The sequence below is a fragment of the Psittacula echo genome (genome assembly GCF_963264785.1).
Source record: "Psittacula echo genome assembly, chromosome: 28".
NCBI lineage: Eukaryota > Metazoa > Chordata > Aves > Psittaciformes > Psittacidae > Psittacula > Psittacula echo.
In genome coordinates this window covers 1672249-1688225 of record NC_137763.1, presented here as the reverse complement: position 1 = coordinate 1688225, position 15977 = coordinate 1672249, and the positions used below count along the sequence as shown (strand labels likewise).

Sequence of the window (15977 nt, the reverse complement as noted above, 5' to 3'; positions counted from 1 at the left end):
CGCGGCGCCCCGCGCGGCCCTGGGTGAGGCCACGTCAGACACAAGCCACGCCCACCCCGGTTAAACCACGCCCACCTCCTCCCCAAAGCCCCGCCCTCCCGCTCAAACCACGCCCCTTTCTACATAGTCCCGCCCACTACCCCCTCTAACCGCGCCCACCCAATGTAACCCCGCCCGCTGCCGACAAGCCCCGCCCACCCGCTCAAGCCCCGCCCACCGCCCTCTTTAGCCCCGCCCCTTCTCACCATAGCAGCCGGGGGGGGGGAAATCGAGCGCCGCGCGTGGGGGCGGCACCGGAGGGGGCCTGGGGAGGGGCAATGGGGTCAGGAGAGACCGGGAACGGGGGGGAACGGGACCAAGGAACCCGGTAGGGAACGGGAGGAGGAGTCCGGGGGGGGGGGCCTGGCACCGGGGCCGGGAACGAGGGGAGGAAGCGGAGAGATCGCAGGGGCCGGGTGCGGGGCACAGGGGCTCGCAGAGGCGGTGGGGAAAGAAGAACCGGGGGGGGGGAACCGGAGGGGTTTGAGGGGGGGCCCGGAACGGGAGCGGGGAGAACCGGGAGCGGCCGCGCTCACCTGCAGCCCCGCTGGCGCCGGGCGCACGTTGATGACGTCAGAGGCGGGGCTGGGACAGGAGCGAGGCTGAGTAGAGGGAGGGGCGCAGCGATTCGCGGCGCGAGACCACGTGGTGCAGCGCGTGAGCGGCCATCTTGGGTGCGCCCCAAGCGGATGCCGCCATCTTGGGCGTGCCCCACTGGAGGCCGCCATCTTGGCATCCACCATTATGGACACGAGGGGCGGACCATTTCGCACAGGCATTTTAGGGGGTGTCCCCCTCACCCCAACGCACCCGGGGGAGCACAACCCCCTCCCTAACCCCGCCCCCCCCAAATAACGAGGCCTGAGCCTGGGTCCGTTTGTGACACCAAACTGTAATGGTGACCCCCCCCATCCCCCATTACAGCTGGGGGCTGAGGCTGGGGGGGGCCGCTGCAGGGGTTGGGGGGGACACGTAACTGCCCCCGGGCCCCCCCAAAAAGGGGCTGGCAGGGGGGAAAGGCAGGAGGTGTCCGGAGAGCACGAGGGGGGTGAGGGCATAGAGAGCAGCTGGGTCCTCATGGGGGGGCTGGGGGGGGGCAGGAGGGGGCCCCCCCATAGCCTCTGCCCCCCCCACCCCAGTGCTGGAGCCCCCCCCCCCTTGGCGCCGTTTCTTCCCCTTGGCTGAGACTTTGCGGTTCCGGGTCTGGATCCCGTCCTTCCTCATGGTCAGGGGGCGATTCACCTGCGGGGGGGACACACAGGGGTTAAGGGGTGGGAATGGACCCCCCCATCAGCACTGAACCCAATGGGATCTCCCACATCCCCCCCAGTGGCTGATGGACCCTGGGGTTGGAAGGAACCATTCAAATGGGGGGGGGGGGGCAGGGGGAGGAAAGGCTTAAAGAGTGCAAATGGACCCTTCCATCACCACCACCAAACCCAATGGGGTCCCCCATACCCCCCCCAATGGACCCCAGAGTTGGAAGGAACCATTCCATTGAGGGGGGGGGGGAAACAGGGCTTAAAGGGTGCAAATGGATCCCTCCATCACCACTAAGCCCAATAGGGCTCCCTCATACCCCCCCCCCAATGAACCCCAGGGTTGGAAGGAACCATTCCACTGGGGGGGGGGTGTTCCTCACCCGGTGCAGTTTGTAGTAGAGGCCGCAGGCGTTGCAGACGGGGTCCCCGCGGGGGCTGCGGCGCCAGAGCGTGGTGGTGCTGGTCTGGCAGTTACTGCACACGGTGCCGGCGCGCTTGCTCACCAGCTGGGGGGGGGGGGACGGGGTGACTTGGGGGGGGCTAAGAGGGGTTTATGGGGGGCTTAGAGGGGGTTATGTGGTGCTAGGAAGGGTTTATGGGGGGCTAAAAGGGGGTTATGGGGGGCTAGGAGGGATTATGGGGGCCTAAGAGGGGTTATGGGGGGCTTAGAGGGGATTATGGGGAGCTAAGAGGGATTTATGGGGGCCTAAGAGGGGTTATGGGGGGCTAAAAGGGGGTTATGGGGGGTAAAAGGGGGTTATGGGGGCCTAAGAGGGGTTATGGGGGGCTAAAAGGGGGTTATGGGGGGCTAAAAGGGGGTTATGGGGGGCTAAGAGGGGGTTATGGGGGGCTAAGAGGGGGTTATGGGGGGCTGGGAGGGGAAATGTAGGGCACTGGGGGGTGATGGGGGCCAATGGGAAGGGTTTGGGGGGGCTGAATGGGCTCGGGGGGGGGGCGTGGCTTAGAGCGAGGGGCGTGGCTTGGCGAAGGGGGCGTGGCTCCATGGTGCCCGGCCTGAGCCGCCATCTTGGGCGCGCCCATGATGGGGGGACGGGGGGCGGGGGGGGGGACGGGGTCGGTCCGCGATGTTTTGGGTGGGTTTCGAGCGCTTTGAGGGTGTTTTAAGGGGGTTTTGGGGCCGGTTCGGGGCCTCACCAGGCGCTTCTTGGGCCGGATGAGGGGCCGGTTGTGCCCGTTGAGGCGGTGGTACAGCCCGCAGGCGTTGCACAGGTAATGGCCCGTCCCGTCCCGCCGCCACAGCGGCGTCGCCGTCGCGCCGCAGTTCACGCACTCCCGCGCCTCTGCCCAGTATGGACCGGTAGGGACCAATATGGACCAGTATGGACCAATATGGACCAATATGGACCAGTATGGACCGGTATGGATCAGTATGGATCCCCACCAACCCCCTGCAGGCCACTCCGAGGCAGCCCATGCACCCCCAGTTCACCCCCTCTGCCCAGTATAAGCCAGTTTGGACCCATATACACTAACCCAAGCCATTATACACCAGTGCCAAGCAGTATATACCAGTGTAAGATGCTATCGTGCAACGCAGGGTGCCTCTGCAGGTCATACGCACTGCCCAATAGTCACCAGTATAAACCAGTTTGGACTTGTAGAGCCCAGTATAAACCAGTTTGGACTCGTATAAACCAATATAAGCCAGTGTAGAGCAGCGCGTACCAGTATACACCAGTATAACGCACCGTGAGCTCCAGCACAAAGGAGCTTGTGTCCCCAGTTCACTCACTCTCCCCAGTATCAACCAGTAAGAACCAGTATAGACCAGTATATGCTCGTGCAAACCAGCATACACCATCCCAGTGTGCATGCACAGCTCACCCCCCCAATATAGACCAGTATAAACCAGTATGGACCAGGCCAGAGCAGTATAAACCCAGTGTGAACCGGTACAAACCATGAACTACAAAAGGCCAGTACGGACCAATACACACCACTATAGACCCAGTATGGACCCATGTAGACCCAGTATGAACCAGCACACACCAGTATGCACCCCAGTATCCTCTCCAGTTCATAGACTTCCATGCCTCTGCCTATCACAGTCCAATATGGACCAGTATAGCCCAGTATGGACCAGTACAGCTCAGTACAGATACCAAGATGACCGAGTATAGGCCAATATGTACCAATATAGCCCAACATGGACACCAGTACGGACTAGTACAGCCCAATATGGACACCAGTATGGACCAGTACAGCCCAGTATGGACACCAGTATGAACCAATACAGCCCAGTATGGACACCAGTATAGACCAGTCCAACCCAGTATGGACCGTTATGGACCAGTCCCCCCCAAGACCCTGTCATGTGACTCACCGCAGGGTGGGGGGGCGCTGGGGGGCAGGAGGGGCCCCGGCGGGGGGGGGCTGCCCCGGGGGGGCTGCAGCAGCTCCAGGAACCGGGGGGCTCTGGGGGGGTTGGGGGGGGCGGCCCAGGGGGGCCCCCCAATGCCCCCCCCTCGGCCAAGGCACCAGCGACAGGCGGCCTGGGGGGGGGGGGACACAAACAATGAGGGGTCAATGGGGGGGTAATTGGGGAAGGGGGGGGATAAGGGGAAGGTTCCATTGTGTTATTGGGGGGGGACACAATGAGGGGTCAATGGGGGGGTAATTGGGGAAGGGGGGGATAAGGGGAAGGTTCCATTGTGTTATTGGGGGGGGGACAGCAGTGACGGGGGGGACAATGGGGGGGTAATTGGGGAAGGGGGGGATAAGGGAAGGTTCCATTGTGTTATTGGGGGGGGACACAATGAGGGGTCAATGGGGGGGTAATTGGGGAAGGGGGGATAAGGGGAAGGTTCCATTGTGTTATTGGGGGGGGACACAATGAGGGGTCAATGGGGGGGTAATTGGGGAAGGGGGGGATAAGGGGAAGGTTCCATTGTGTTATTGGGGGGGGACACAATGAGGGTCAATGGGGGGGTAATTGGGGAAGGGGGGGATAAGAGGAAGGTTCCATTGTGTTATTGGGGGGGGACACAATGAGGGGTCAATGGGGGGGTAATTGGGGAAGGGGGGGATAAGGGGTAGGTTCCATTGTGTTATTGGGGGGGGACACAATGAGGGGTCAATGGGGGGTAATTGGGGAAGGGGGGATAAGGGGAAGGTTCCATTGTGTTATTGGGGGGGGGACAGCAGTGAGGGGGGGGACAATGGGGGGGTAATTGGGGAAGGGGGGGATAAGGGGAAGGTTCCATTGTGTTATTGGGGGAGGGGACACAAATGAGGGGTCAATGGGGGGGTAATTGGGGAAGGGGGGGATAAAGGGAAGGTTCCATTGTGTTACCTGGGGGGGGGTAGGGGGCCAGCAGCCCCCCTGCCTCCAGCCCTTCAGCCCCCCCCAGCCCTAGGAAGGCTCCGGCCTCATCTCCAAAGGGGGGGACCCCTTCGGGCCCCCCCAACGTCACCAAGTCCATGCGGGGTACCGGATACCCGCAAAGGCCTGTGGGGGACAGAGACCCCCCCCCCCCCAAGAATGAGCCACTTGGACCCCCCAAAACCAATCCCCCCCCCACATAGGGATGCATTGGGGGGGGGGGGCACTGACCTGGTGCTGCTGCTCTGTCACCCAGCTCTGAGTGAGGGCCACACGGATGGGGGGGGGGGCCCCCCCGCCCTGGGGTTGGGCAAAGGGGGCGTGGCCTCAGGACACCCCCCCCTTAACGTGGGGGGGGCCACCCAGACATTGGATCCCCATTGGGGATAAGGGGGGGGGGGTGGGTTGGGGGTTAGGACCCCCCCCCCCCATCAATGGGTGTCTATGGGGGGGATGCGGGGTTGGAAAGGGGAGCAATGGGGGGGGGAAAGGGGTGCCCCCCCCCTCCCCTCCGGTAACGGCCCCGTGGCTGCTGGGCACTGATAAGGGCTTATCTGATACCGGGGTGGCGGCGGTTGGGGGCGGGGGGGGGCAGTGACCCCCCCGTGTCTTATCAGCTCCAGCCAGAGAGGGGAACCCCCCCCCCGCAGGGACATGGTACGACCCACGTAAACAGCAGCCGGAATGGGGTAGAAAGAAGGGGTTTTGGGGTGAAAAGAGGGCAATTTGGGCAAAAATGGGGCTTTTGAGCTGAAAATGGAGGGGTTTGGGGTAAACCTTTGCTTTTTTGGGGAGAGAAATGGGGGTTTGAGGTCAAATTGGGGTGGGTTTGGGGTTGAGATGGGGTTTCTAAGGGGGGAAATGGAGGCAGGAGGCCCAAATGTGGGGGTTTCTGCCGCAGTTTTGGGAACCCTCAACTCAAATTGGGGAATTTGAGCGCCGAATTCCCAAATTCCCCCCTCAAAAGTGTTATTTTGGCCTTGAAATGGTTCGGTTTTGATCACAAAAGGGAGGGTTTCACTGAATTTGGGGGTTTCTGCACCAAAATTGGCTTTTTTGCCCTCAGAATGGGGGTTTTACACCTAAAATCAGGGGTTTCCCCCTAAAATCAATGTTTTCTGCTCAGGAATGGGGTTTTCAAACCCCAAAAGGAACATTTTCAGCTCAAAATACAGCATTTTCAGCCCAAAACTAAATATTTTGGCACAAAAATCCAGCTTTTCAGCCCAAAACGAGCCTTTTCAGGCCCAAACCCTGCATTTCCAAAGCCAAAATCCAGCTTTTCCCACGCAAATGCAGGCATTTGAAACCAAAAATGAGCATTTTCATCTTTTCAAACCCCAAACCCATCTTTTTCCAGCTCAAAATGGGCCTTTTCCCATCCCTCACCTCAGTTTTGGGCTCAAATCCGGTGCTTTTGAGTCCCATCTGTGGCTTTTTCACCCCAATGTCACATCTTCACCCCCAAAATCACCGGTTTTAGCCCCAGATTGGACATTTCCGGGGCTCAAAATGTCAATTTTTGGCACCATTTCGGGGCTGGGGGGAGGGGCACCCATTTCTATGGGTGCTCCCCCCACCAACATTGGGGACCCCCGCAATGGGGGTTCACTGGGGGGCCGCAGGGCACGGCGGGGGGGCAGAGCCGGTAGCAAGGGGGCGTCCAGGTCAAAGTGGGGGGGGGGCCGGGCCCCTCCCTGCAGTGGGGGGGGGGTCAGCTCCATGGGGCCGAAGAAGTAGGGGTGCAGCAGGGCCTAGGAATGAATGGGGGGGGTCATGGGGCTCACGTGGGACCCCCCCCCATAACCCCTATAGACCCCCATCACCCCCAGGACCCTCATAATCCCCTCCATGTCCTCCCCATTTCCACCCCCTATAGAGCCTCTCCATCCCCCAATAACCCCTATAGAGCCCCCCCATCTTCAATTACCCCATATAGAGCCCCCCCATCCCCCAATAACCCCTATAGAGCCCCCCCATCTTCAATTACCCCATATAGAGCCCCCCATTTCCCATTACCCCCCACAGAACCCCATCTCCCATTACCCCCCATAGAGCCCCCCCATCTCCCATTACCCCCTATAGAGCCCCCCCCTTAACCCCTCCGTGACACCCCCCCCTCCACCCCCCCTCCCCATACGTGCGCGCGCACCTGCTCCGCGCGCGGCCGCCGGGCCGGGCGCATGCGCAGCAGCCGCCGGAGCAGGTCCCGCGCGAGCGGCCCCGCCCCCGGCACGAGCCGCTCCAGCGGCGCGGGAGCCCAGCGCGCGAAACGCAGCTTCGGGTAGTCCGGGAGCGCGCGCAGCTCCTGCGGGGACACGTGACCCCCCCCATTGATCCCTATCGGCCACCCATCGATCCCCCATTGAGCCCCATTGGCTGACAGCGAGCGCCCATCGATCCCCCATTGAGCCCCATTGGCTGACAGCGAGCGCCCATTGATCCCTATCGAGCAACAGCGACCCCCCAGCGAGGCACGGGGAACTGCAGCGTCAGGCAGTCCGGCAGCGCGCGCAGCTCCTGCGCGACCACGTGACACGCACTGATTCCCACGGGCCACCCATTGATTCCCCATTGATACCCTATTGATCCCCATTGAGCACCCAGCGACTGACAGTGATCGCCATTGATACCCACTGACTGCCATTGACCACCATTGATACCCATTGACCAGTACTGATTCCTCATTGACTGCCACTGATCCTTAGTGACCGCCATTGATACCCATTGACCACCATTGACTACCACTAATACCCACTGACTACCATTGACACCCATTGACTGCCATTGATACCCATTGACCGCCATTGACCGCTAGTGGCTGCCACTCATACGCATTGACCACCATTGATGCCCACTGACCACCACTGACTGCCATTAACACCCATTGACCCCCATTGACCACCACTGATGGCCACTCACCCCCACTGACCACCATTGACTGCCATTGATACCCACTGACCACCATTAACTGCTACTGATACTCATTGACCGCCATTGACACCCATTGACCACCATCGTATCCCACTGACCAACAAGGACCCCCATTTGACCACCCACTGACCAACAGTAGGCCGTCATTGACCACCATTGTACCCCATTGAACACCAGTGACCCCCATTGATGACTATTCTATGTCATTGACCAACAAGGACCCCTACTGACCTCCATTGTACCCCATAGACCAACAGGGACCCCCATTGACCACCATTGTACCCTATTGACCAACAGGGACCCCCACTGACCACCACTGTACCCCATTGACCAACAGGGACCCCCACTGACCACCACTGTACCCCATTGACCAACAAGGATCCCCCATTGACCACCATTGCACCCCACTGACCACCATTGTCCCCCATTGACCAACAATAACCCCCATTGACCACCACTGCACCCCCCTGACCATCACTGTACCCCACTGAACATCAGTGACCCCCACTGACCACTACTGTACCCCATTGACCCCCATTGTACCTCATTGCCCAACAGCGACACCTCACTGACCACTATTGTACCCCATTGACAAAGACCTCCATTGACCACTACTGCACCCCATTGACCCCCATTGTACCCCACAGACCAACAGGGACCCCCCCTTGTCCCCCCCAGTCCCCGGGGCTCACGGGCCAGGCGCTGGGGCTGGGGGTGCCGAGCGCGCGCAGGACGCAGCAGAGCTGCTCGATGTCGTTGTCCCCCGGGAACAGCGGCGACAGGTTCAGGAGCTCCCCAAAGATGCAGCCCACGGCCCTGGGGGGGGGCCAACATCAAGGGGGGGTCCCCAATGCACACCAGGAAGAGCCCAATTGGAGACGGGGGGGGGGGGGCACTCACCATATATCAACAGCTTCATCGTAGTCCCGGGCGCCGTAGAGCAGCTCAGGGGCTCGATACCACCTAAACAGCAGCAAAACAAGGGGCGATGGGGGGAGGACACCCCGATATCCGGGGGGGGGTCCCCAATGATGGGGGGGGGGTTTGGTACCTGGTGGCCACTTGGTGGCTGTAGGGGCGGGCGCAGGGGGGGCCCAGCACCCGCGCCAGCCCCATGTCCCCCAGCTTGAGGCGGCCGTGGGCATCCAGGAGCAGGTTCGCTGGCTTCAGGTCCTGCATTTGGGGGGGGGGACGACACGGATATAGGGGGGGGCACCCCCAGAGCTTGGGGCTGAGTCCCCCCCCCAGCCTTGAAACCCTTCCCATAAGCTCCTGTATCCACCTCAAAGCCCTCCCCCCCGGCTTTGGATCATCCCATTTTGGGGTGTCCCCTCCCATTTTTGGGGGACTTTTAAGGTACCCCCATTTTGGGCTCCCCCCCCCCCATTTCCCACCCCCATCAGTTTCATGGTGTCCCCCCCCCAACTGCTGGCTCCCCCCAGTTTCGCTGCCCCCCCCCCCCAAGTTTTGGGGTGCCCCCCCCCCTCACCCTGTGCATCACGTGATGCCGGTGGCAGTGGCTGAGGCCGCGCAGGGTCATAGCGAGCAGCGCCCGCACCCGGGGGGGGGCCAAGGGCGCCGGGGCCGAGCGCAGGAGCCCCCCCAGGTCCCCGACCAGGAGCTCCAGGGCCAGGACCACGGCGGGGCCCGCGGCGAACACCGCCCCCAGGCGGACAACCTGGGAACGGCACCGGGATAACGGGGGGGGCACCCTATAAGTAAGGGGGCTTGGGGGGCGGAATATAGGGGGGCAGCCATGGGTGTCAAGGGGAGGGGATAAAGGTATGGGGGGGGGTAAGAGTTTGGGGGGACCCAATAATGTGGGGAGCCAGGATTACATTGGGGGGACAGCCTGAAAATGGGGGGGGGACACAAAATTGAGGTGGGGAAGGAGTTTGGGGAGACCCCAACGTTAAGGGGGGACAGGGAGGTCCCTGGGGGGACTCCTCTATTGTGCTGTGGGAGGGCCCTGCTATGGGTTTGGGGGGGTTGAAGGGACTTGAGGGGGGCACAAAAGCATCTGGGGGGGATCCCAATATCTGGGGGGGGGAACCCAACCCCTGTATCCTGCTGGGAGAGGAGCTTGGGTTGGCGGGTACGGGGGGGGTATAAGGGGGTTATGGGGGGGGAACCCACACGTACATGGGGGTGCTCCTCGATGTGGCGCAGGGCCTTGATCTCCCGCAGGGTCTGGGGGGGGAGCCCCTCCTCGGGGCGCCGCAATGGGATCTTCTTCAGCGCCACCAGCTCGCCGGTCTGGGGGGGGGGGGGGACACGAGACAAAGGGGGGGCCCCATTGCACAGAGCCCCATAGAGGGCCTGAGGCACTGCAACCATCGCAAAGGAGCCAGATCCCCCCTTAAAAGGACCCCAATGCCCCCCAATAGGGACCAAACGTCCCCAAAGCACCCAGCTCCCCCCTAGATGCCCCCGAGCCCCCCAAGCACTCAGATCCCCACCAGCAGAGGCCATTGACCCTCCCCAAAGCACCCAGAGCCCCCTATAGAGGCCCCAAAGGCCCCAGATGCGCCCCAATGGAGGCCACAGACCCCCTAAAGCACCCAAACCGTCCTTTATAGGCCCCAATTCCCGCCTCAACATAGGCCCCGATTCCCCCCCTTCAGGCCGCAGCCCCCCGAGCCCCACAGAGCCCCATAGGCCCGCACCTTCCTGTCCTTGGCCTTGAAGACGACGCCGTGCGCGCCCTCCCCGATGCGGCCCAGCAGGATGTACTGGTCCATACTGGGAGCACTGGGACGCGGGGGGGCGCGCAGGGTGTTGTGGGATACTGGAGGTCCGACCCCCGGCCCACAATGCACCGCGCGAAGGCAGGGCTCCCCCAGCCCCTTCGTCTCCAGGCAACCGCGGCACGCCCCGTAGCAACGAGACCACGCCCCTTAGCAACCACGCCGCTGCTTCCTGGCAACCAGGCCACGCCCCTAGCAACAGGCCCCTCCCCCCACAGAGCCACGCCCCCCTCGCCCATCATCCCCCGCGCCGCAACAACCACATCCCGCCCTTAGCAACGGCGGCCCCGCCGTTTGGGCGCGCCGCGCTCTGATTGGCCAACACAGCTGCGCGGGGCCGCAGAGCGGGAGCTGATTGGTGGCTGAGGAAGTTCCGCCCCTTTTCCCTCCCTCCCTCAGGCCCGGCCCCTCAGCGCGGCGGCGCCGGGCGAGGTTTGGGTCTCGGGGGCTGCGGGACCGGGGTCGAGGGAACCCGGGAGGAAGGGGGGGGGTCCCGGAGGCCGCCGGTCCCCGCTCCGAGTCCCCGCGATGGCGGCGCTGCCGCCGCGGGAGTTCGCGGCTCAGGTGCTGCCCGGCTGCGTGGTGCCGACGGCGCGGCAGGGCCTGGCCCAGCTCTGGCCGCTGCTGCTGCTCTGCCTCGGGGCGCGGCTGCTGCACCGGCTGCGTGAGTGGGGGGGGATGAGGGGAACGGGGGGGGGTCCCCATCATGGGGGGGTCAGGAGGTTAAAGGGACCCCAGGCCTTGGAGGGGGTGGGCTCATCCATTCACCCATCATGGGGGGGCTCAGCCATGGGGTGGGGGGGTCGACACCATTGAGGGGGGCGTTTCTGTGTGTCCATCCCCCCCCATTGACCCTTTGGGCCATGCCCGGGTGGAGACCCCATATATAGACGTGGGTTACACCATTGGGGGGGGGGGGGGGAGCGTCTCTCTGTTTTATGGGTCTATGGGCACCCTACTCCATTGACCCTTTGGGCCATGCCCGGGTGGGGGGCCCCTTGTATAGACGTGGGTTACACCATTGGGACGGGGGGGGGGGGGGGGCGTCTCTTCCATGGGGACCCCCCTCCATTGATCCCTTGGGCCATGCCCCGTGGCGGGGGGGGGTGGGAAATCATCCATTCACCCATCACGGGGGGGGCGGGGGGCTGACCCATGCATTGGGGTGGGTGCCACCATTGTGGGGAAGGGGGTGTCTGTATCCCCCTTCCCCCCCCCCACACACACATTGGTCTCGCCCCCCGTCCCCCCACCAGCGCTGCCGCGGGGCGGGAAGCACGCGGGCGCGGCGGCGGGGGGGCTGCTCGCGCTGCACCACTTCTTCGGCGCGCATGCGCTGTGGGTGGCCCTGCTCAGCGCGCTCTGCGCGCTCACCCTCGCGCTCAGCCGCGCGCGCCGCCAGCGCGGGCTCTGCCTGGCCCTGGCCGCGCTCTGCTACCTCCTGCTGGGGTAATGGGGGGCTATGGGGGGCAATGGGGGTGATGGGGATATGGGGGGCTATAATGATGTGGGGGGTAATGGGGGGCAATGGGGCTATGGCGGGCAATGAGCGTAATGAGGGGGAATGGGGCTATGGGGGTAATGGGGATATGGGGGGCAATGAGGGTGGGGGGGGAATGGGGGTTATGGGGAGTAATGGGGGGTGATGAGCATATGGGGGCAATGAGAGCAATGGGAGGCAATGGGGTAATGGCATATGGGGGTAATGGGGAGTAATGGAGGTAATGGGAAGCTATAATGATATGGGGGATAATGGTTGGCAATGGAGACTAATGCGGATATGGAGGGCAGTGGGGCTATGGAGAGATAGGGGAGAGGTGCTCTGCTACCTGCTGCTGGAGTAATGGGGGGGCGTATAGGGAGTAGAGGGTGCTATGGGGCTGGAGGTGGTAGGGAGTTATGGGGGGCTATGGATGGTATAGGGGGGTATGGGGAGGACTGGGATGCACTGGGGATGCTGGGAACTGGAGTAGGGGGGCAGTGGGATGAACTGGGATGAACTGGGATGAGCTTGGACCCCCCCCTTTCCCACAGGGAGCTGCACATGGTGGACACGGTGACCTGGCACAAGATGCGAGGTGAGGCCCCCCCCCCCCCAAGTCTTTGGTTCGGTCCCCCCCCATTGGGGTCCCCTCCCCATTGGGAGGCGCTAACCCCGCTGGGGGGGGGGTCAGGGGCGCAGATGGTGGTGGCCATGAAGGCCGTGTCCCTGGGCTTTGACCTGGACCGGGGGGGGGCGGGGGGGGAGCCGACCCCCGCCCAGGTCCTGGGGTACCTCTGCTCGCCCGGCTCCGTCGTCTTCGGGCCCTGGGAGCCCTTCGGGGCCTATTTACGGGCGGTGGAGGGGCCCCCCCTGGTACGTGGGGGAAGGGGGGGGGGGTAACGGGGGCATTGGGACATTGGGGGACATGGGGGGGACAGGGGCATTGGGGGCACAAGGACATTGGAGGACATGGGGGGCAATGGGGGGCATTGGGACATGGGGGGCAATGGGGGGCCAAGGACATTGGGGGCACAAGGACATTGGAGGACATGGGGGGCAATGGGGACACAAGGATATTGGAGGACATGGGGGGCAATGGGGGGACAAGGACATTGGAGGACATGGGGGGGGACAGGGGCATTGGGGGAATGGGGGCATTTGGGGACATGGAGGGGGATTGAAGGACATGGGGAGCAGGATGCCATTGGGGTAATGGGGACATGGGGGGGCCCAAGGACATTGGGGGTCACGGGGACTGGGGGGTGTTGGGGGTTAAGGGGGTGTCAGTGTCTTGGGGTTCCCCCCCCCCCCCCAGAGCTTGGCCTGGGCCCGGAAGGGGCTGCGCAGCCTGGGCCTGGCCCTGCTCTGCCTCCTGGTGTCCACGTGCCTGGCGCCCTTCCTCTTCTCCTGCCTCCTGCCGCTGTACGGAGCCCACACCCTGCAACAGTGAGAGCCCAAAACACCCCAAAATCACCCCCAAAACCCCCTGAAACACCCCCAAAACCGCCCTTGAACACTCCAAAACACCCTGAAATCACCCCAAAAGAACCCCGAAAACATCCTGAAACACCCCAAAATCACCCCCAAACACCCTTGAACACCCCAAAACCACCCTGGAGCACCCCAAGAACACCCTCCAACACCCCAAAACTACCCCAGAAACACCCTAAAACCCCCTGGAACATCTCCAAAACAGCCTGAAATACACCCACCCCCCCCCCCCCAACCAGCCCAAACCCACCCTGAAATGTCCCTAAACAGCCCCAAAACCACCTTGAAACACCCCAAAATCACCCCAAGCCCCCCCCCTCGCCCTCCTGACTCTCTCTCTGTTTTCCTTGCTGCTGCCCAGGAGCATCTTGGCCAGGTGAGGGGCAGAACTGGGGGGGGGGTGTGCAGGGACAAAAGGGGGGGCACCCCCCAATGTGCCCCCCCCTCCCCCCATCATTATCCCCTCTGCTCCTCCCCCCCCCCAGGTGGCTCCGGGCCTACGAGAGTGCCCTCTCCTTCCACTTCAGCAACTACTTCGTGGCCTTCCTGTCCGAGGCCACGGCCACGCTGAGCGGCTCCGGGGCCTCCCTGCGCCACGACCACCTCCACTGGTGAGCACTGGGAGGGGCAGTGGGAATGGGAATGGCAAAGAGAGGGGGATGCAGTGGGGACCCCCCCCCCATCCCCAGTGGTTTGACCCACCCCCTTCCCCGTGTGGTTTGACCCAACCCCCCAAATAATGTGACCCCCCCCTTCCCCGAGTGGTTTGACCCAACCCCCCAAATAATGTGACCCCCCCCTTCCCCGAGTGGTTTGACCCAAACCCCCAAGTAATGTGACCCCCCCTTCCCCGAGTGGTTTGACCCAAACCCCCCCCACTCCGAGTGGTTTGACCCAACCCCCCAAGTGGTTTGACCCATCCCCCCCTCCCCGAGTGGTTTGACCCCCCCCCAGCCCCAGTGGTTTGACCCACCCCTCCCCCCCCACTGGTGTGACCCCCCCACCAGTGGTTTGACCCAACCCCCCCCAGTGCTGTGATCCCCCCCACTGGTGTGACCTCCCCCAAAGTGGTTTGACCCAACCCCCCCCCCCCAAGTGGTTTGACCCAGCCCCCCCATCTCTCTTAAAGGGACCTGGCGGTGTCGCGGCCGCTGCGGGTGGAGCTGCCGCGGTCCATGGCGGACGTGGTGACCAATTGGAACCTGCCCATGTCCCGTTGGCTGCACACGTGTGAGTGAGGGGGGGGACTGGGATGAACTGGGAGGGACTGGGGAGTTGTAAGGGGTGAACTGGAATGGACTGGAGCAGACGGGGGAGCTATAATGGGCAGACTGGGATGGACTGCAATGGAATAGGATGGACTGGGAAGGATTGGGGGTTAAAGTGGGTAGACTGGGATGGACTGGGATGAACTGGGAGGGCCTGGGGGGTTACAATGGGTAGATTGGGATGGACTGGGATGAACCATGATGGACTTGGATAAAGTGGGAGGGACTAGGGAGTTACAATGGGTAGACTGGGATATACTGGGATATACTGGGAGGGAGGCCCTGGGTGAACCGGTGGCCCCGGTGCAGACGTGTTCCAGACCGCCCGGCGCCTGGGGACCTTCGCGGCCGTGCTGGGGACGTACGCGGCCAGCGCCCTCCTGCACGTGAGCCCCGGGAGCCCCTGACCCCCCCATTGGGACCCCCAAATCCCCTCTGACCCCCCCCATGTCTCTGCAGGGCCTCAGCTTCCATTTGGCCGCCGTCCTCCTCTCCCTCGGGCTCATCACCTACACCGAGCACAGTCAGCGCTGGCCCTTTAAGGCCGGGGGCGGGGCCAGGGGATGGGGCGGAGCTTTGCTACGTGGGCGGGGCCTGGGGCCAATGGGCGGGGCTGCGGGGATGGCTGGAAGCTGGTGATTGGGTGGTGGTTAAGGGTGGGACTGAATGGGCTGGCCTGGGGAGGGGGGCGGAGCCAAAGGGAATGGGCGGGGCTTGCCCCACGCTCATGAATGGAGGGGGCGTGGCCACCGCTGACCCCGCCCTCCCCTGCCAGTGCTGCGCCAGCGCCTCGCTGCCATCTTTGACGCCTGCGTCCTCTCCAAGCGCTGCCCCCCCAGCTGCTCCCATCGGCACAAGGATGTGAGTGATGGGAGGGGTCCTATAGGGTCTCTATGAGGTGCAGGGGCTCCCTATAGACCCCCCCCTTTCCTCCCCCAGGCCCTATGGGTGCGGGCGCTGAATGGAGCCCTGGGCGCCATCGCTCTCTTCCACCTCTCCTACCTGGGTGCCCTGTTTGACCTGGAGGCCGATGACAGCATTGAGGAGCAGGTGGGACCCCAAAACCACATCCGTCCCCCCTCCAACAAGTGGGGGGTCAGGGTGTGGGGTGCCCCCTCCCATGAAGGGCTATGGGATGTTCTACAAGTTGGGGGTCAGGGTGTGGGGTCCCCCCCCCATCGCTGTGCTCTTGCCCCCCCCATGAAGGGCTATGGGATGTCCTACACCATCCGCAAGTGGTCGGAGCTGAACTGGGCCAGCCATTGGGTGACGCTGGGCTGCTGGGTGCTGGCCCGGCTGCTGCGCTGAGGGGCACTGGGAGCTACTGGGAGCTACTGGGGACCATAGAGCAGCCCCCCCCAGAGCCTCCTCTCTATGGGTCCATGTGGCCGCTCTAGGACCAATAAAGCC

At 63.3% G+C, this 15977-nt stretch overlaps 3 protein-coding genes across 6 annotated transcripts; 1 reads left to right on the top strand and 2 right to left on the bottom strand.

The window, feature by feature from the left end:
• Positions 1-911: 911 nt before the first annotated feature.
• Positions 912-2747, bottom strand: GATA1 (GATA binding protein 1; the record flags this gene model as incomplete). Its single annotated transcript, XM_080635795.1, has 3 exons — positions 912-1281; positions 1682-1807; positions 2457-2747. Coding segments are annotated over 3 exons (741 nt in total), but the record flags the coding sequence as incomplete, so codon positions are not given.
• On the bottom strand, positions 2468-10639 carry CDK20 (cyclin dependent kinase 20). Of its 3 annotated transcripts, XM_080635658.1 has the most exons (10): positions 10245-10639; positions 9721-9834; positions 9068-9256; positions 8630-8751; positions 8479-8541; positions 8271-8394; positions 6797-6952; positions 6034-6398; positions 4615-4770; positions 3688-3814 (listed from the first exon to the last, which is right to left on the bottom strand). In XM_080635658.1, exons 1-8 carry the CDS (start codon positions 10317-10319, stop codon positions 6084-6086), a joined length of 1158 nt encoding a protein of 385 aa, XP_080491784.1. In that variant the 5' UTR covers positions 10320-10639; the 3' UTR covers positions 3688-3814; positions 4615-4770; positions 6034-6083. The 3 variants fall into 3 exon arrangements, with proteins under 3 accessions (XP_080491785.1, XP_080491784.1, XP_080491786.1); XM_080635659.1 differs by lacking the exons at positions 3688-3814; positions 4615-4770 and adding an exon at positions 2468-2602; XM_080635660.1 differs by lacking the exon at positions 9068-9256 and having other exon boundaries at positions 10245-10638.
• A 153-nt stretch (positions 10640-10792) lies between these two features.
• PORCN (porcupine O-acyltransferase) lies at positions 10793-15910 on the top strand (the record flags this gene model as incomplete). 2 transcript variants are annotated; one of them, XM_080635728.1, is made up of 13 exons in its annotated part: positions 10793-10989; positions 11582-11774; positions 12360-12403; positions 12500-12681; positions 13124-13254; positions 13661-13675; positions 13785-13910; positions 14429-14529; positions 14877-14953; positions 15027-15090; positions 15343-15428; positions 15507-15617; positions 15774-15910. In XM_080635728.1, exons 1-13 carry the CDS (start codon positions 10854-10856, stop codon positions 15873-15875), a joined length of 1368 nt encoding a protein of 455 aa, XP_080491854.1. In that variant the 5' UTR covers positions 10793-10853. The 2 variants fall into 2 exon arrangements, with proteins under 2 accessions (XP_080491854.1, XP_080491853.1); XM_080635727.1 differs by having other exon boundaries at positions 15507-15875.
• Between the last annotated feature and the right edge of the window lie 67 nt (positions 15911-15977).

Bases quoted from the DNA above. Each gene is read 5' to 3' on its own strand.
- CDK20 (XM_080635659.1), bottom strand. From the start codon at position 10,319: ATGGACCAGTACATCCTGCTGGGCCGCATCGGGGAGGGCGCGCACGGC. The intron at 8,752-9,067 runs GTGAGGGGGGGG...CCCCAAATGCAG, and splicing joins GGCATCACGTGATGCACAGG to GACCTGAAGCCAGCGAACCT. The intron at 6,399-6,796 runs GTGCGCGCGCAC...ATTCATTCCTAG, and splicing joins GGCGGCCGCGCGCGGAGCAG to GCCCTGCTGCACCCCTACTT.